This window comes from Bubalus bubalis, chromosome 4, assembly GCF_019923935.1.
Source record: "Bubalus bubalis isolate 160015118507 breed Murrah chromosome 4, NDDB_SH_1, whole genome shotgun sequence".
NCBI lineage: Eukaryota > Metazoa > Chordata > Mammalia > Artiodactyla > Bovidae > Bubalus > Bubalus bubalis.
This window is the reverse complement of record NC_059160.1, coordinates 31,883,509-31,901,404: the sequence shown is the minus strand read 5'-3', so window position 1 is coordinate 31,901,404 and position 17,896 is coordinate 31,883,509. Positions and strand designations below refer to the sequence as shown.

The 17,896-nt window shown below is 38.6% G+C and overlaps 1 protein-coding gene across 1 annotated transcript in view; it reads left to right on the top strand.

Moving 5' to 3' along the window:
* ST8SIA1 (ST8 alpha-N-acetyl-neuraminide alpha-2,8-sialyltransferase 1) overlaps nucleotides 1-17,896 on the top strand; it is a 164,077-nt gene that overhangs the window by 108,498 nt on the left and 37,683 nt on the right. The window contains exon 4 of the mRNA XM_025283384.3: nucleotides 2,071-2,163. Within this exon, the coding sequence (XP_025139169.1) occupies nucleotides 2,071-2,163 (93 nt within the window). The remainder of the gene's footprint in view (nucleotides 1-2,070; nucleotides 2,164-17,896) is intronic.

Sequence of the window (17,896 nt, the reverse complement as noted above, 5' to 3'; positions counted from 1 at the left end):
GCCTGTGTTTTATCCTGGGAGTTCTGTTCATCTTAGCAGAGATCAGTTGAATCCCAAGGTCAGCACCATGGTCAGATGAGCCTGGCCATTATGAGTAAGCTCATTCCCCAGCACAGCCCTCAGAAACCGCATGGATGTGATGGGACCGTTAGACTGTGGATGCCTCAAGTAGGCTCTGAGACCCGGCTTCCCCCAGGCTTCTCACAATGCCCATTGTGTTTGTTTTCAATGGGCACTCAGCGAAAGTCACCAACTGGCTGACTCATTACTCTGTGGGGAGCTGTCAGAAGAATCAGGATCTTATTACCAAAGAGCAGATGAAAGGAAGATTCCCAATCAAGTGAGACAAATTTCTACCTCAGATGCCCTGATGTGGTGGGAGTCACGGGGGTAAATACAAGAAAACATCAAGGAACTTGTGCTAATCAGCTGAGTCGATTCTGGACACCCCCATGTCCTGGAGAAAATTTGTCCAGGAAATTTTAATAGTTGGGAAATGGCTGAGGCCTTGATATTTGTAAGATCTCTAACAACAAATAAATGATTCTTTACTTGGCTGAAATAATACAAAGTTAGAGGTGCTCTGATGGTTGGAGTCAACTTAGAGATATGGCTAGAGAGGAGAAATCAGTACTCAGTAATAAAAGAAAAATCCAGTGGAAGCTATAGACTTATTTGGGGTGGTCATAAATAATAAATATGTATTTAGTTATATTTATTTGATCATGGCAACCCACTCCAGTATTTTTGGGGCCTCCCTGGTGGCTCAGTGATAAGGAATCTGCCTGCCTACAGTGCAGGAGACTCGAGTTCCATCCTTGGGTTGGGAAGGTACCCTGGAGGAGGTAATGGCTACACACTCCAGTATTGTTGCCTAGAGAATTTCATGGATGGGGGAGCCTGGCAGGCTACAGCCCATGGGGTTGCAAAGAGTCAGACATGACGGAGTGACAAACTGAGTTACCAAGATATGATATTTCTGATATGGAATATTTTTGAGCTTTTGCTATGTGTGAGGCATCAAGGTAGGGACTTTTTCATACATTTCTTACTTTAATCCTTACACCCAGCTTATTGAAGGAAAAGTCATTATCTTCATTTTGTAATGGGGAAACTGAGGCAGATGTCATAACTTGGGTAACAGCCCGCTAGTAGAAAACCATGAGATTGGATTTGCAGTTGCAGCATTTTCCATTGTAAGCATTCATAAGACATTGCAGTCAAGGAGAGCACCCAGGGCAGGGTGTTGTGTGTGGGAGGGAGGAGGGGCTATTTCTGTCACCTGCACTCTTTCCCTTGTTTAGACTGGGATGGTGGAGAATCACTGCATTTTTTTGAATGACAAAACATTTTCACTGGAAGTCAACCATACGTTGGTCATGCATGCACCGATTTAGGTGGCAGAGTTTGCCTCAAATGTACTCATAATTTAGAATTCGGGAAAAGAATGAGAAACACAAGCAAATACAATTCTTCCGTTTCTCTTGAGGCTTGTTGGTATCCACAGAGAGGACTGTAGGTCCTGTATCTTCTAGCACAGGGATCCCCACCCTCTGGGATCTAATGCCTCATGATCTGAGGTAAAGCTGATGTAATAATAATAGAAATAAAGTGCACAAAGTGTAATGTGCTTGAATCATCTTGAGACCCTCCCTCCCACCCAGTTCGTGAGAAAGTTGTCTTCCATAAAAATCAGTCCTTGGACCCAAAAAGGTTGGGGACCACTGCCCAGGGGCCACACCCCTAAATGCTCATTTCAAGTCTAATGCACCCTGACTTCTCACCTCAAAAATATTTTGAATGGAATAAATTCACTCTAGTTGTATCTTTCCTTTAGTAGATTCCTTACCTCTCTCGCTGACATTTTCTTTCTTCTAACACAGAAATAGTTTTTATGACAACATTCTGAAGATTCTGTAATAGTCCTCTAACATCTATTAAAAGGAAGAGGTGACAAAAATCATTTATTTGTGAATTGAGCTAGACTTAGTAAATTCCTATTTGCCATGATAGTTGACTTGTTTTAAAAGTATGTAAATCATTCTGAAGTGCTTGTTTTTGTTTTTCTAGATGCAATCTTCCTCCTTTGTCAAGTGAATACACTAAGGATGTTGGATCCAAAAGTCATTTAGTGACAGCTAACCCCAGCATAATTCGACAAAGGTAAGAATTTATGATTTCTGCTTGTGAGGAATTAGAAAGAAGGCTTTCAGGATATTTAACATCTTAAAGACAGTGAACATAAATCAGCTTGGGAAACAAAGACAAAAACCATCTGGACAGGCAGGAAGGATGAAGGAGGGAATTGTAAATAAACTAGGCAGGATTAAGGGAATCCAAACACTGTTTCATGCTTCTGCTGGGTTTCTGTTTTTTGCCTTTAGAGATGGTAAAAAATAACATGCGAATCCACCGTTTTTGCTCAAAGAAGTAATAATATATCATGTTTACTCATTACTACTACTTTCCAACTTGTTGGCTTCAGTCCCAACTCATTGATTGGCATTGATTTGTGAACTGAAATCAGATCAGTTTTATTAAAGACAAAGAAATGACCACTTTGCTGCATCTGCATGCATGAAAATAGCAATATTGTGGGAGTGTACAAGAATGTGTGATTATATGATAATACAATATAGTACATCAAATGATTTCCGGTCAGATTTGGGGGAAGAGATGGGAAATTCCTGCTCTAGTATCGATTCCAGAAATCTTGGCAGCTGCTGTGGGAGCTTTTGGGGGTCAGTCTCTATCTGATGAAGCCCAGCGGTGAGCCGTGAGCTGTTTTTCCAAGGACTGCTCATGTGGAGATTCTTGATCTCTGTGAAAAGAAGACTTGAGCATCACCTTTACGCTGTTTCATGTACACCAGCAATTAAGGGTAAAATATCCAGACAGTCTGGGTGCAGGCACTTGTCACCTAAGGAAGTCTTATCCGAGTGAATAGCACTTCAGTGTCACTTGGTAAACAATGCTGCGCTCCTTGTTTCGGTTCTGAAGTAAGTATTCCCATAAAATAGACATTCAGAAACACAACCAAACAACTTTTAATTTGACAGATACCATGAAATTACACTTCCAGAATGTACCATTTAATTCCTCTTCGATAATGCATCAGACTGCCTGTTTCCCAGTATTGAAAACATTATGTGCTATTCATCTTTTCTTGTTGGTTTGTTGAGTTAAAAATGATACATGATTTTTTACTTCATATGCGTTGTTTTCTGAATACAAGAAAGCTGAGTGGGTGTTGACTCTGTATTTTTTATTCTGTAAATTACCTGTATTTTTTGCTAATTTTGTGCTTTTTTCTTTTTAAAAACTATTTTCCTGTTGATTTATACAAACGGTTTATATTATGTATATAGCAAATATTAATGTTTTCTTCTAACCTGACACATATTGTTTAGCTTATGTTCTGTCAGAATTCAACATTTCTATACAGTGAAATTTATTAGTCTTTTTCTTTAAAAAATTTTTCTGTAGAGAGTCTTCCTTACCACATCCACTTCAATGAGAAAATATTATCCTAATATTTTTTAATTTATTAATTATTGCTAGTATTTTAGTGCATTTATAGTTTCACTTTTATATTAAGAAATTTAATCCATTTGAATATCTTTATTTTTATAACAATGATCTTAATTTTCTCAATAAAAATATATGATCATTATAAAAAATTAAAAGAGAAAAATAAGAAAAAGATGGTAACAAAAAATTTACCCCAAACCTCACCATTTGTAGATAACTATAATTAACATGAGGTGAACTTTTTTCAGGTATTTCTTAGATTCTTCAGAACTTTGAGTGTACTGTTTCATTTCACTCAAAGTTGCCAGTCAGAAACCTAATAGAAATTTATTCATTTTTTGTTTGAGGGAAATCTTTATCTCCTCCACTAAAGTTTTTATACATTTCCTTATCTCATTGAAATTCAGAAAGTTTACCAAGACATGTTTTATCTTAGAGTGGGTCTTTTTTAATTAATGTTGCTTGACGCACTAATGGAGTTCCTTTGAGTTGGAAGACGTGGGATGTAGTGGTTAGGAGTCTGTCCACTAAAGCGTGACGATTCAGGTTGCATTTCCCTCTCACCCACTCACAGCTGTGTGAGCCTGACGGAGTTACTTAACAGTTTCTCCTTCAGTTTTCTCATCTATAAAGCAAGGATAGTAATTCTTACATAATAGATATAATGAATTAAACTATGTATATATGTATATGGTAAGTATGTGGGTATATCTGTATCAATATATTATATATGCTTATTTATGCCTGCTATATGTAAGCAATATATAAATGTTAGTTATCATTAGTATTGTTTTTCGTGTTTGTGAGCATTCTTTCAGATGCCTGATAATGTCTTCTTCTCCATTATGTTTGCTCTCTCTTTCTAGTCCTCCTATTAGGTGGATATAAGAACTTCTAGGCGTATTACCATTATTTGTAGCTCTTTCCTTGTACTGTGTAGCTTTGTGTGTGTATACGTGTGTGTGTGTGTGTGTGTGTGTGTGTGTGTATTATGTCCCAAGTACTGTAGTTGTGTTCATTCTGCTATGTAGTCTACTACTTCCATTTTTTAATTGTGTTTTTGTTTTTCATGGGCCAAATTATTTTTCCGTAGCATTTTTTATGGCTATAATGTCCTCTTAGTTATCATCAAGACAACTTTTGTGTTTTTGTTCTTTCTATATGCAGATTATTCCTCCTATTTTTTTGGATTTAATGCTACATGGGTGATTTGACATTTTCTAAAATTTATACTTTAATTTTCTGTTCATTTTTATATGATACGCCTTTTTGTTGGTGGTGTATATAGATGTATTATTTTCATAATAAATAGTTGGTTTTAAAAATATCACTGAAAACCAAAAGTGCCAGTCAAATTTATGAGTTAGTAACTTAACTGAATTTCCCCAAATTAGTGCTCTGTATTATTTTTAGTGTGATTTGTTTGTTGACATAGCTAATGTTGTATAGCAAGGAATTAGTAAGAGTAAGAAAATGAAACATTTCTATTTTATAGTTTAGTTACTGACCCTCACTCAGTCTTGGTTTTCTGTGGTTATTTTATTTTTGAGGGGAATGAGAGGTCTGATCAGCAAAATATTAGAAAATCACCAGTGATGATGGTGATGTCTCTTTAATTCAATTAAGTGGATTGAGGTTCTGGGAAAATTGAGAAGGATTCATATCAGATACAAGAGAATGAGCAAAAGATCAAGAGAATACTTGCAGAATTATTTTTCTTTGCTTATTTAAATTTTTAAAAATAATTTCAGATTCACAAGAAGTTGTAAAACAAACAAAAAATATGTAGGCAAGTCCTTTATACTCTTCAACCAGTTTACCCCAATGGTAGTGTCTTGTATAACTGCAGTATAATACTTTAACTCTCATTTTGAGTAGGAAATAAAATCACTTTTAAGAACAAATAAATGTTCTTATGAAGGGGAATGAAACATTCAGTTCATTATATTGAAGGGTAAAATATTCTATTTTTCTACCTGAATATGTGGAATTGGTGATAAGATTCTTAACAGCATGTGAAAAAGAGTATTTATCTAGAACAAGACGTAGAGCAAGATGAGAGATTGAGATGGTGATTTTGAGAAATGTTTTAACCACAGCAGGAGAAAGTAAAGTATTTCTTTCCTTTAAACACAATAATTAACTGTTTAAAAGGAAAAAATTTAATATAAAAAATTAATACCAGGCAAGCAAGAGCCGTTACGATTAGTTTCGGGTCAACATTTAGTCAGTGTTTTGGCATGCCAGGTTCTGTGTTCTTTATGTGCTTTGCTTCATTTAATCCTCAGAATAATCCTAATAAGGAAGTATCTTAATGTGTGCTTTTACAGAAAACAAGATGTAAATTTTGTCATCTGCTCACGTTCACAGCTGCTACTCATCAGTCTGGGACCTCACCCAGACTTGTCTCAATCCTAAGTCACTCTTAACCAGTGACCATTGCACACCTGATCTTTCCAGATGAGCCATATATTGCGCAAGGAGACAATTGAGTTTTCACAAGTGATGTCCTTTTGGAAAAGGGAGTGAAAGTTTTCATTGAACGAAATGTATTCAATGTTGCAAGGTTTTTGAAGACAAAATCAAAATGCATACAGCAATTGCATTTTGTGAAATAAGGAAAAACATACCACTTACAATAATATTAGAGAACTTTATATACTTAACAATTAGCCAATAGGCATTCCTCAATGGTCCAGTGGCTGGGAGTTGGCACCTTCACTGTCGGTGCCGAGTTCAATTCCTTCTCAGGGAACTAAGATCCTATATGCCGCGACTAAGAGTTTGCATGCTGCAACCAAAGATCCTGCATGCCACAACCAGGATGGAAGATCCCCCGTGACCCAGCTAAGACCCAGCACAGCCAAATAAATAAATACACGTTTTTTAATAGAAATTTTCACTCAGTAAGAAGGAGCTCTGCTATAGCCTTTGTCAGGATATCTTGTCCAGCATACATTCTTATTTTTAAAAAACAGCTTTATTGAGGCACAATTTATATACTCCCAAAACTGCATATGTTTATTGTGTACAGTTTGATGAGCCTGGGCATATGCAAACATCCATGATACTATCACCATCATTAAGGTAATAAACATAGCCATCACCTCCTAAAATTTCCTTGTGTCCTTTTTTTTATTTTTTTGAGTGTGTGGTAAAAATAATAACACTTAACGTGAAATCTGTTAACAAATTGTTGTTCAATGGGTAGAAAGTGAACTCCTTTTGACAGCACCCAGAATGCAGGGATTAGTCAAGGTGTCTGGGACACAGATTAGAAAGGGCTCTGCAGTTGCAGTCGCCCTCTGGACTGCACCTTAGTGGCCTAGGAGAGGTGAGGTTATTCTAATGTGGCAGCAGGGTCTGTTGGATTTTTAGACCCATTGCTGTCATCGTCTTCTTTCCTTTGCTGGGTCTTGCAGGTAGAGGCAGTAAGGATCTCTTCATGAATTTGCTCTTCATTAACATATACCAGCTCTAACCCATTGGTCTGCAAACATTTTTGTCAAATACTCTTTAAAAGAACTAAGAGAGGTTCAAGAGGGAGGGTGTATTACATATATCTATGGTTGATTCATGTTGATACATAGCAGAAACAGCATTAATATAGCATTAATATTGTAAAGCAATCATCCTCCAATTAAAAATAAATAATATTTTTAAAATATAATTTTTTAAATCCAACAGTATTTCCTTCATCTTTTAAAAGTTACCTAATATTTTTGGCATAAAGTTAAATTGTTGCCAAGTATGTACTTTTAGAGCATGCTGCATTGTGCATGTTTAAATATATGGTTACAAAATCTCCGAAGTGCAGTGTGGATTTAACTTTTTGTATGCTTCATGTCCTTAGAGCAAAGCCAAAGCTCTTTGTCAAATTGATTCATTAAGTTGAGTTGGCTTTCTGTCAGAAAAAAAAACTGACTACCTTCTATTCAGTTAAGTGTTAACATATAACACCTTATATGGTTACAAGGTTAGCATTTAACCTCCCTTCTGAATTCTAATTATTCAACATATAAATAAGGTTATAGAAATTGCCAAAAATTGTCCCCCAGATAAAATAAGGCACAGCCTCTTTCTATTTCTTATAAAGATCTTTTTGCCTTTTCTCAGAGGACACTCTTTCAGAAGCTATGTACCTTACCAATATTTCTTTCCTGGGTGACCAGCTGGTGTTTGCACTCTGGGGGCAATGCATCATCATAATATTTGGGATAATAGGAGATATGTCTTTCTTTTGTGAAGTGGAAAAGGGAAAATTATGAAAGTGGAGTTTGGAAAATAGTTGTTTAGACCATCAGATTAGTCTTGAGTAAATGTTTTCAAAAAACATGTATGTAGAGGTTGAGGTTTAAAAATTCATGGCGGGGAGGGGGTGTTAATATGGGAGCTTTACAGGAACAGAGTTGCAGAGGTGCTCATTCGACAAATATAGTTTGAAATCTACTCTGGGACAGAATATACAGAGGTGAAGAAGATGGACAACTTATACCCTGAAGTTACTCCCAATTAAGAGATATTCTGTGGTCTAAGTGTCCATAAGGGGCTTAAGGGGATCTCTGAACACCTTTTGAAGTTTATTTTAACAATTTATGTGTATGTATTATATATTATTTATCAGCTCTTTGAAGGTTTCCATTACTCTTAATAGGTTTAAAATTCACTGGCCTAAACTGAGTCATTTTATCCTAACATGATATAAAAGGAGAGATTATAGTTCTCAAAGCTTGTTTCTCAGTTTCTGAATAGAATTGAAAACTCAGCCATTTTGCCCATAACAAAAGGTCAATACATATTTGGGCCAATGATGGTTAAACAAATAAAAACTGGAACTTAATTGATTGCTTTATTATGATATTAAGAATTCACTTTTGAACTTTGAGACTTCAACTTGGGAAGTTATTATTTGCAGCCACAAAAAAGAGCAGCAATGTTCTGTTTGTGTGTTTCCATGTAGGCATAATAGAGACAGTAGTATCAGGGTGAACAGCTTGGGGTCACTAATTGTTTATCTTTGCTTTTGAGATCTCAGCAAATATATATGGGCTTCCCTGGTGGCTCAATGGTAAAAAAATCTGCCTGCCAATGCAGGAGATGCAGGTTTGATCCCTGGGCCAGGAAGATCCTTTGGAGAAGAGAATGACAACCCACTCCAATATTCTTGCCTGGAGAATCCCGTGGACAGAGGAGTCTGGAGGTCTACAGTCCATGGGATCCAATGGTTATCACCTCTAATTTTACTCAAAGCAGTTGGGATTATGGAGATATTATCTGGGAGAACAATTATTTGTTTTATTGAAGTACTTTTTAAAAAATAATTTGAGCTTTGAGGAAAATGACTTGGGTCCAGAAAAGGTTATAGCAACTTCTGTTTAATATTTTATATGACTCATGCCCCAGACTGTGTTCCTAAAATGTCCTCGTCTCTTCTGTCAGCTGACTTCTTTTTCCTTTTCTCTCCAAACTTAGAGCAACTTATCAGTGTTTGCACCAAGTTTTGGCAGTCACTGATAACCATTCTGTCTTAACATCTGCCATGATGTAAGGGAATTTAAAAGACAGATGCTAAAACTGGAACTACAGAGAACAAACAGAAGACAGAGAAGAAACACCTCTGAAAGGGTGTAGATCTGTATGGGGTTTCAAACAGACATAAGCTCTTAAGAAAACATTGAAATTAGCAATATTGAGAGTCCTCAGAGATTAAAAAATAAATAAATAAAAATTGTGGATAAACATGCCTGAGAACTTACTGAAATTTTCAGATGCAATATATTACTAAGTATGAAATTCTTATAGAAAAAAAAAAGAGTTAAAAGTCAGTAGTAAAACATGAAAAGTACATAGATAGCTTTAAAAAAACCAAATAGGAATTTTAGAAATGAAAATATAATTGTTGAGATGAACAGACATCAGATTAGACATACCTGAAGAGAGTATCAGTGAACTGGGAGATAGAGCAGATAATTTGCTGGATACGAGATATGCTAGAAAATATGCTAGATTTGCTATAAAATATGAAGATAAGACAAAGAAACTTGGATGATTAAATAGAAGTTGCTCAGTCATCTCCAACTCTTTGGGACCCCATGGACTGCAGCCTGCCAGGCTCCTCCATCCCTGGGATTTTCCAGGCAAGCATACTGTAGTGGGTTGCCATTTCCTTTTCTAGGGTATCTTCCTGACCCAGGGATTGAACCGTGGTCTCCTGCATCATAGGCAGACTCTACCATCTAAGCCACCAGGGAGGATGGAATGAGAAGGCCTAAAATCCAATCTTTATTTAAATGGAATTGTGGAATTATAAAATAGAGGTGCAGTGCAAGAGACCAGAATTCAATCTCTGGATCAGGAAGATCCCCTGGAGAAGCGAATGACTATCCATTCCAATATTCTTGTCTGGAGAATTCCACGGACAGAAGAGTCTGGCCATCTACAGTCATGGGGTCTCAAAGAGTTGGACATGACTAAGCAACTAACACTTTCACTACTTTCAATGGCTGAGACATCTTCAGAATTAAAGAATAATATACTCCGTAAATAGAGAAAGCAAGGTATCAAACATGGGTGAAATTAAAATTAAAAATGCAATTCAGTAAAATTGAACTAAAGATAGTAAGAAGCTTTTAAAAGCAGCTAGAGGAAAAAAGACATTATCTGCAAAAGAATGATTAGACTAAAAACAGACTTCTTCCAACAGTCAATGGAAGTCAGAAGACAGTGGGACAAGATCTTCCAAGTGCTGAAGCAAACCTTCACTGAAAGAAATCCTAAAGATTGTATCTCAGGAAAAAGGAATGTTACTTCAGAAGGAAAATTTGAGATGCAAAGAAGTTGGTAAACATATAAACAGATCTAAACAAACCTCACCTGCATGAAGTAATAATTATATGTTATCTTTACATATGATATGTAGAAGCCACAGATATGGAGAGCCTAGTTTAAGGGATGTGAGCATCCATGGACTGGGTCCTGGAACCAAGGGGGATGACTGTACTGGAAAATAGCATCACTTAAATTGAGGAGAGACTGATGTTTTTTTAAACTCTTGTTTCAGTTTTTGTTGCTCAATAGCAAGTAATTCTCCATGGCTTAAACAACAGTTGTTTTATTGTCTTTCACAGTTTCTGTGGGTCAGGAATTCAGGAAGGACCAGGCTCAGGAGATCTGATGCATCAAATCAACTTCAGAGGGTGGCTGGAGTTGAAATGGTGAAGAATTGGAGCAGCTGGGATAGGCTGGGCATCTCTCTTTCTCCTTGTGGTCTCAGGAATCTCTTTGTGGTCACTCACAGCATGCTCACTCAGGATAGTTGCACTGTTTATATGGTAGTGGGCTTCCACCAAAGCTAGTATCCAGAAAGAACATGGCAGGCAGAAGTCATGGTGTTTTTATGACCTCACATTGAAATGACGTATAGGTCAGTTCCATCACACTTTTTAGGTTGAGGCAACCACAAAGACCCATCCAGGGTTGAGGCGGAAGAGTCCTGGCACAGATCCTCCTGATATTAGGAGAAGTGCCAAAGTCACATTGTTAAAAGAATATGACTTCCTTCGTGGTCCAGTGGTGGGGTCTGTCTGCCAAAGCAGGGCATGCTCAGGTCTGGTAGGATCCCACATTCTGCGTGGAACAACTAAGACCTTTTGCTGGAACTACTGAGCCTGTGCTCTAGCGCCCGTGCTCCTCAACAAGAGAAGCCACTGCAATGAGAAACTCATGCACTGCAACTAGAGAAAGCCCATGTGTGGCAACGAAGACCCAGTGCAGCCCCCTCCCCCCAAAAAAGAATATGTATGCTGCTGTGCTTAGCCACTCAGTCATGTCTGACTCTTTGTGACCCCATGGGCAGAGGAACCTGGAAGGCTACAGTCCGTGGGGATTCTCCAGGCAAGAATACTGGAGTAGGTTGCCGTGGCCTTCTCCTGAGGATGTTCCCAACCCGGGGATCGAACCCAAGTATCCTGCATTGCAGGCAGATTCTTTACCAGCTGAGCCACAAGGGAATCCTTGTGTATGCTAAATCATCTTTGGACAATGTAATCTGCTACTGTCTGCCTTACGTCACAACAATTCATATCCCTCGACCATTCAGAATAAACTTAACTCCTCCATGAAGAGTACCAAGACTTACTTCATCACAGCATCAGTTTCAAGTCCCAGGATCTCCAAAGAGTTGAAAGAAGGAGCAGCAACAATAACAGAAACCCAAAAAAGAATAACTTGAAAACAAAAGTACAACAAAGGGGATCCAAAAAGCTAAAATCAATTCTCTGAAAAGTTGACAAAAATTACTTAGACATTTTATCATTTTTCTACAAATCTATCCTAAAAACAAAGAGAAAAATCTCTAGTGTGTGCAAGCACATATATCATGTTGTAAGTAATTTGAAAATAGTTGCACTCTTTAGATATCCAAAAATATACCAATAGTTTTGTAACTTGTGTCCATGTTGATGGAATATTATGCAGTGATGTTATGGAATAATGTTCATGAATAATTTTAGCAAATGGTAAAATGCTTATTTAAGTGAAAAATAAATATATAAATGCATTGCTTCAATTATATAAAATTACATGCCTAAGGAGATAAATCAACATTTTCTGATTTTGCTGCAAAGGTTTATAATAGGAAAAAATCTTTAAAAAGAAAGCCTAGTTGTTTTACATTATCTCCTAATATTAACTCATTTTGATGATATAGTAGCTCCTCCAACAATAGAGGAACAAACAATAGAATGAAGCCCTGATTTTCTTTGTGTGTGTGTGTGTGTGTTCCTGCTTTTCCAGATCTAAGTGGGATTGACTTGATCCCCAAATTTTATATACCAAATTCCGAATGTTAGAACATTCTATGCATCTTTTTGGGGAACATTGTACCAGGAGCAGCAGAAGTGAGCCTGGCAATAAGAACCCAGCTCCTGACATGGAGTAGTTATCACATCAATGTCCATTTGTTTCTTCCCTTTCTCTTTCCCTCTTGTTGTTGTTGTTCAGTCGCTAAGTCGTGTCCAACTTTTCGTAACCCCATGGACTGCAGCATTCTTTCCATCTATGAAGTTCTGATCCTCAGAATTAAGTAGCTGGTCAGATCAAATGTAACTGTAAAAAGAATAATTAGTACTTAATGAGTAAATAAATATTGAAGTAACCTAAATTCTCATGATGCTTTCATGCAGGTCCACTGAGAGTAGGTTACACTTCAGTGAGAAACCTTAAGGGGTTGACCCAGCAGAGTTACTAAGTTTATATTTACTTGCAACATGTTGAATTATAAGAACATGCCTCTGTAAGTTTTTATTACTAAATTGCTTTCATTTGTTTAGTAGAACTTTTAAAAAATAAGAAGTCTATTCTTTGATTGACCCTATAAATTGTGATATGCATTTTAACTTAAACGGTGTCTGGATATGCTCTCATATCTGATCTCTGTATGACTCACACCTGCACACACAACCACAGCCCATGAGAACAGGCATCTTAAGGATCAGAGTCATGATGTAAATTATTGACGTGGGAGGAATGTACACTTGTGAGAGAGAGAACATATTTGATAAATATGATCCTTGGTGGCTCAGACAGTAAAGAATCCACCTGCAATGCAGGAGACACAAACCCTGGGTTCGGAAGATCCTCTAAAGAAGGGAATGGCAAGCCACTCCAGGATTCTTGCCTGAAGAATTCTATGGACAGAGGAGCCTGGTGGGGCTATAGTCCATGGGGTTGCAGAGAGTCATATACAACTGAGCTCCTAACGTGCATGCGTGCACATACACACACACACACACACACACACACACACACACACACACTGCAAGTACTAATGAAGGGAAGGGTGAAAAAAAAGGGATACACACAAGATAAAATAATTGATCAGAGGAGTCCAATTTCATATTATACCATTAGTGAAACTGAGCTGCCTTTTACAGTCTCTGGTGACCAGTTAGAAGCTGAGGCAGAGTTGACACTGCCTAAGTAGGGTTTGTGCATTGTGGGTCCTGCATGTTAAGTTTGGTTGACATTTAAAATATAACCAAAATGTTGGAGTGTCTATTGTGTATAAAGGAAGGCATGGAAACAGCAATGAGTTGCCAATTTGATTTATAAACAAGTTATTTCAGAGAAATGCTGAAAGCAACTCTATATTTTCTTGTAAGGCCGCAAAATGAAGCAAAGGAAGAAAATACCCACAAGTAGATGAAACTGTATTATAAATAGTTACAAAGATGGGTGCAAAATGATTGTCTCCGTATCAAATGTCAAACAGTGCAAAGTGAAAGTAGGAAAAATTGCTGGTTCCTTTTTGTGTTGCCTGTGTGTGCTCAATTGTGTCCAACTCTTTGCAACCCTATGGACTGTAGCCCGCTGGGCTCCCCAGTTTCTTAGAATGGATCAAGGAAATGTCTAAGTGAGGAAGTTCGGCTAGTGGCAACTTCTCTGGTGGTCCAGTGGTTAAGACTCCATGCTGCCAATGCAGCGGGTACAGGTTTGATCCCTGATCAGGGTGCTAAGACCCCACCTGCTGCATGCCTAAAAGATTTAAAAAAAAAAAAAAGAGGCTAGTGCAGGGCTATCTGTAGCACTGTTGTAGAATCATTGAGTTGTAGTTTCATTGCAGTATTCTTTTTTGTGTGTATTATTGTTAAATACTATAATAACATCTCAGATCTGATGAAATACTATTTCTTTTATATAAATAATACCTGCTAATTACTGAGAAATAAAAATTATTAGGTAGAAGGAAAGAATAAATGGAGGAAGAGTGACCCATACCAGAAAGAAACACTAACCATTGCATAACCATTAGGTATATAGGACTGACCCATGGAGAGGCTGGTAAGACAAGTATTAGCATTATCCTGATTTTTCAATGACAGGCAAGTGAAGAGATTGGCTTCAATCAAATATTGTGTCGAATTGGCTTGAACCTAGGACTTTGGACTCCTTTCTTTTCCTGGAGAGTAGTTGGAGAACTATCACCTAGGGGTTTATAGTTGCTATCACAGCTTATATTTAATTGTTATCTCTGGGAGATGAGGGAATAGAAAACTCCAAGAGGCTAGGAAGGAGTTTACCATTTAAAAGGGAAAGGGAGAATTTTTGATTAGGAAACAATTGGGTGAAACTCCTGAGGACATTAAAAAAAGTGATTTATGCATTTGTAATACTACATACTGCAGCCAAGAAATTAAAAGATCCTTTCTCCTTGGAAGAAAAGCTATGACAAACCTAGAGTGAGTGAGTGAAGCCACTCAGTTGTGTCCAACTCTTTGTGACCCCATGGACTGTAGCCTACCAGGCTCATCCGTCCATGGGGTTTTTCAGGCAAGGGTACTGGAGTAGGTTGCCATTTCCTTCTCCAGGGGATCTCTCGAACCTAGACAGCGTATTAAAAAGTAGAGACATTATTTTGCCGACAAAGGTCCATCTAGTCAAAGCTATGGTTTTTCCAGTGGTCATGTATAGGTGTGGGAGTTGGACCGTAAAGAAAGTTGAGTGCCGAAGAATTGATGCTTTTGAACTGTGGTGTTGGAGAAGACTCTTGAGAGTCCCTTGGACTCCAAAGAGATCAAACCAGTCAGTCTTAAAGGAGATCAACCATGAATAGTCATTGGAATGACTAATGCTGAAGCTGAAGCTCCGATACTTTGACCACCTGATGGGAAGAGTTGACTTATTGGACAAGACCCTTGATGCTGGGAAAGATTGAGGGCAGTGGGAGAAGGAGGTAACAGAGGATGAGATGGTTGGATGGCATCATCAATTCAATGGACATGAATTTGGGCAAACCCTGAGAGATACGAAGGACAGGAAAGCCTGGCATGCTGCAGTCCATGGGGTTGCAAAGAGTTGGACATGAGTGAGTAGCTGAACAACAGCAAAAATACTGTAGTAGTAAGATTCTGATAGCAGCAGGAAAGAAAGAAAGAACACAATCTCGATAAATGTTAAAAAAAAAGAAAAACAGAAGAAACCACGGGATTACTACTGAGACATGAAGAGTCAGAAAGAAAAAGACCCTGGCCACTGCAAGTTAATACAGAAAACTTTTGTATTAAGGCTGAATTTACCATCTCTCCTATTTCAAGTTGTTTTGTTGGGGGCTGTTTCAAAGAGAAGCACCCCTTCACTAAATACTTGCTTTTATTCTTTATAGCTTTAAACTCACCCCTAAGTGTTTCCCAGGCTTCACCTGTGGTTCAGCAGTAAAAGAATCGGCCTGCGAATGCAGGAGACTTGGGTTCCATCCCTGGGTTGGGAAGATCCCAGGGAGAAGGAAATGGCAACCCACTCCAGTATTCCTTGCCTGGGAAATCCCATGGACAGAGGAGCCTGATGGGCTTACAGTCCATGGAGTCACAAAAGAGCTGGACGTGACTTAGCAACTAAACAACAGCAGCAAGTATTTCCCACCTGCACAAAAGGAAATTGATTACTCATTTTCAGGATAAATTGTGATTACCCCTCACTGGGTTCTCTTCTTCTATTATGATTCACCTTTTTACAATCAATTCTCACAGCCAGATTATCTTGTGATATTTTAACTGAGATCTTCTTTAAATGCCTCCAATTGCTTTCCTTCAGAGAAGGCCCTTGTCATCACCTTCTAGTTCAATGTGCACTGTTGTGAAAATACTCTTCCCCAGGGTACCTCCTCTTCTGGACCACTCCTGCCGTTTCTCCACTGGAGCTGACTTCTGCTCTTCTTTGTGACCACTCAGGCTTGTGAGCCACACTCTCTGCTTAGTGTCCTTTTTTCTCATATTGGAGTAGTTTCTCTTTTTTACTGCTCTCACCTTCCATTAGCGGTAATTATCAGTCCAAAGAAACCAGCTTTCCTATGTGCCACTAAGACCTGGTAGGCAGTTCCACAGCATTTTCCAAGTCCATTTACTCTTCCACTTCTAGATGATTATATACTGTCTTCTCTCTCAGACTTCCAGCATCTCCTGTTCATCCCGCTTCTTCAAGGTGATAACGTTGCTTTCCACTTTTCAGAGAAAATAGATGAGAAGGAAACCTCCCCGCTCCCCCTCCACAATCCCAGTCCCTCTTGCCTGGAGTTAATCCACTTCTTATTCCTTCTTTTTTTTTTTTTTTTAAAGTACCTGTTTATAGTACAGCTTCCCAAATCTTAACCATTTGTTTAAGTCAGCAGTCCCCAACCATTTTGGCACCAGGGACCAATTTCATGGAAGACAATGTTTCCATGGACCAGGGATGGCTGATAGCTTCAGGATAATTCAAGCTCATTTCATTTATTATGCTGCCATTGGTCTGACAGGAGACAGGAGGCAGAGCTCAGGCAGTAAGTAGCGCGAACGGTGGGGAGTGGCTGTAAATACTGATGAAGCTTTGCTCACTCACCCACCTCTTGCCTCCTGCTGTGTGGCCCAATTCCTAACAGGCCTCAGGTTGGGGACCCCTGATTTAAATGACATTTAGCTGTATCAGCAGTTTCAGCTTTTTTAAAGAATGAGTCCTGGAATCTTTTCATGTGTTCTAATATGTGTGTGCTGCGTGCTCCATGTCCAACTCTTTTGCAACCCCATGGACTGAAGCCCCCCACGCCCCTCAGTCCATGGAATTTTTCAGGCAAGAACACTGGAGTGGGTTACCATGCCCTTCTCCAGGGGATCTTCCCAACTTAGGGATGGAACCCACATTGTGTCTCCTACATTGGCAGGTGGATTCTTTACCACTGCACCACTTGGGAAGCATCATTCTAATCTACTAGATGCAAGTTGGTAGTCTAGAATCTTCCCGTGTGTGTCTGTATATGTGTATGTGTGTGTCTGTAGAATTTTCCCGTGTGTGTCTGTATATGTGTATGTATGTGTCTGTAAATCTTCCTTTACTATCATCCTAAAGATTCGCTTCACCTTTTACGTGTATTGATCGCTGAATTCATGTAATCTGTATCATCTTGCTTGGATTATCTCTTCAGTTTGCTGGTGCATAGTCTCCAATAGCTTACCAAGAATAGGTACAAGGGAATTAAATGTTTTGAGACCCTGTGTGTCTGAAATTCGGAGAAGGCAATGGCACCCCACTCCAGTACTCTTGCCTGGAAAATCCCATGGACAGAGGAGCCTGGAAGGCTGCAGTCCATGGGGTCGCTAAGAGTCGGACATGACTGAGCGACTTCACTTTCACTTTTCACTTTCATGCATTGGAGAAGGAAATGGCAAACCACTCCAGTGTTCTTGCCTGGAGAATCCCAGGGATGGGGGAGCCTGGTGGGCTGCCATCTATGGGGTTGCCCAGAGTCGGACACGACTGAAGTGACTTAGCAGCAGCAGTGTCTGAAATTATCTTTATTCTGCTCTCACACTTGATTGACATTATTGTTATAATTTTA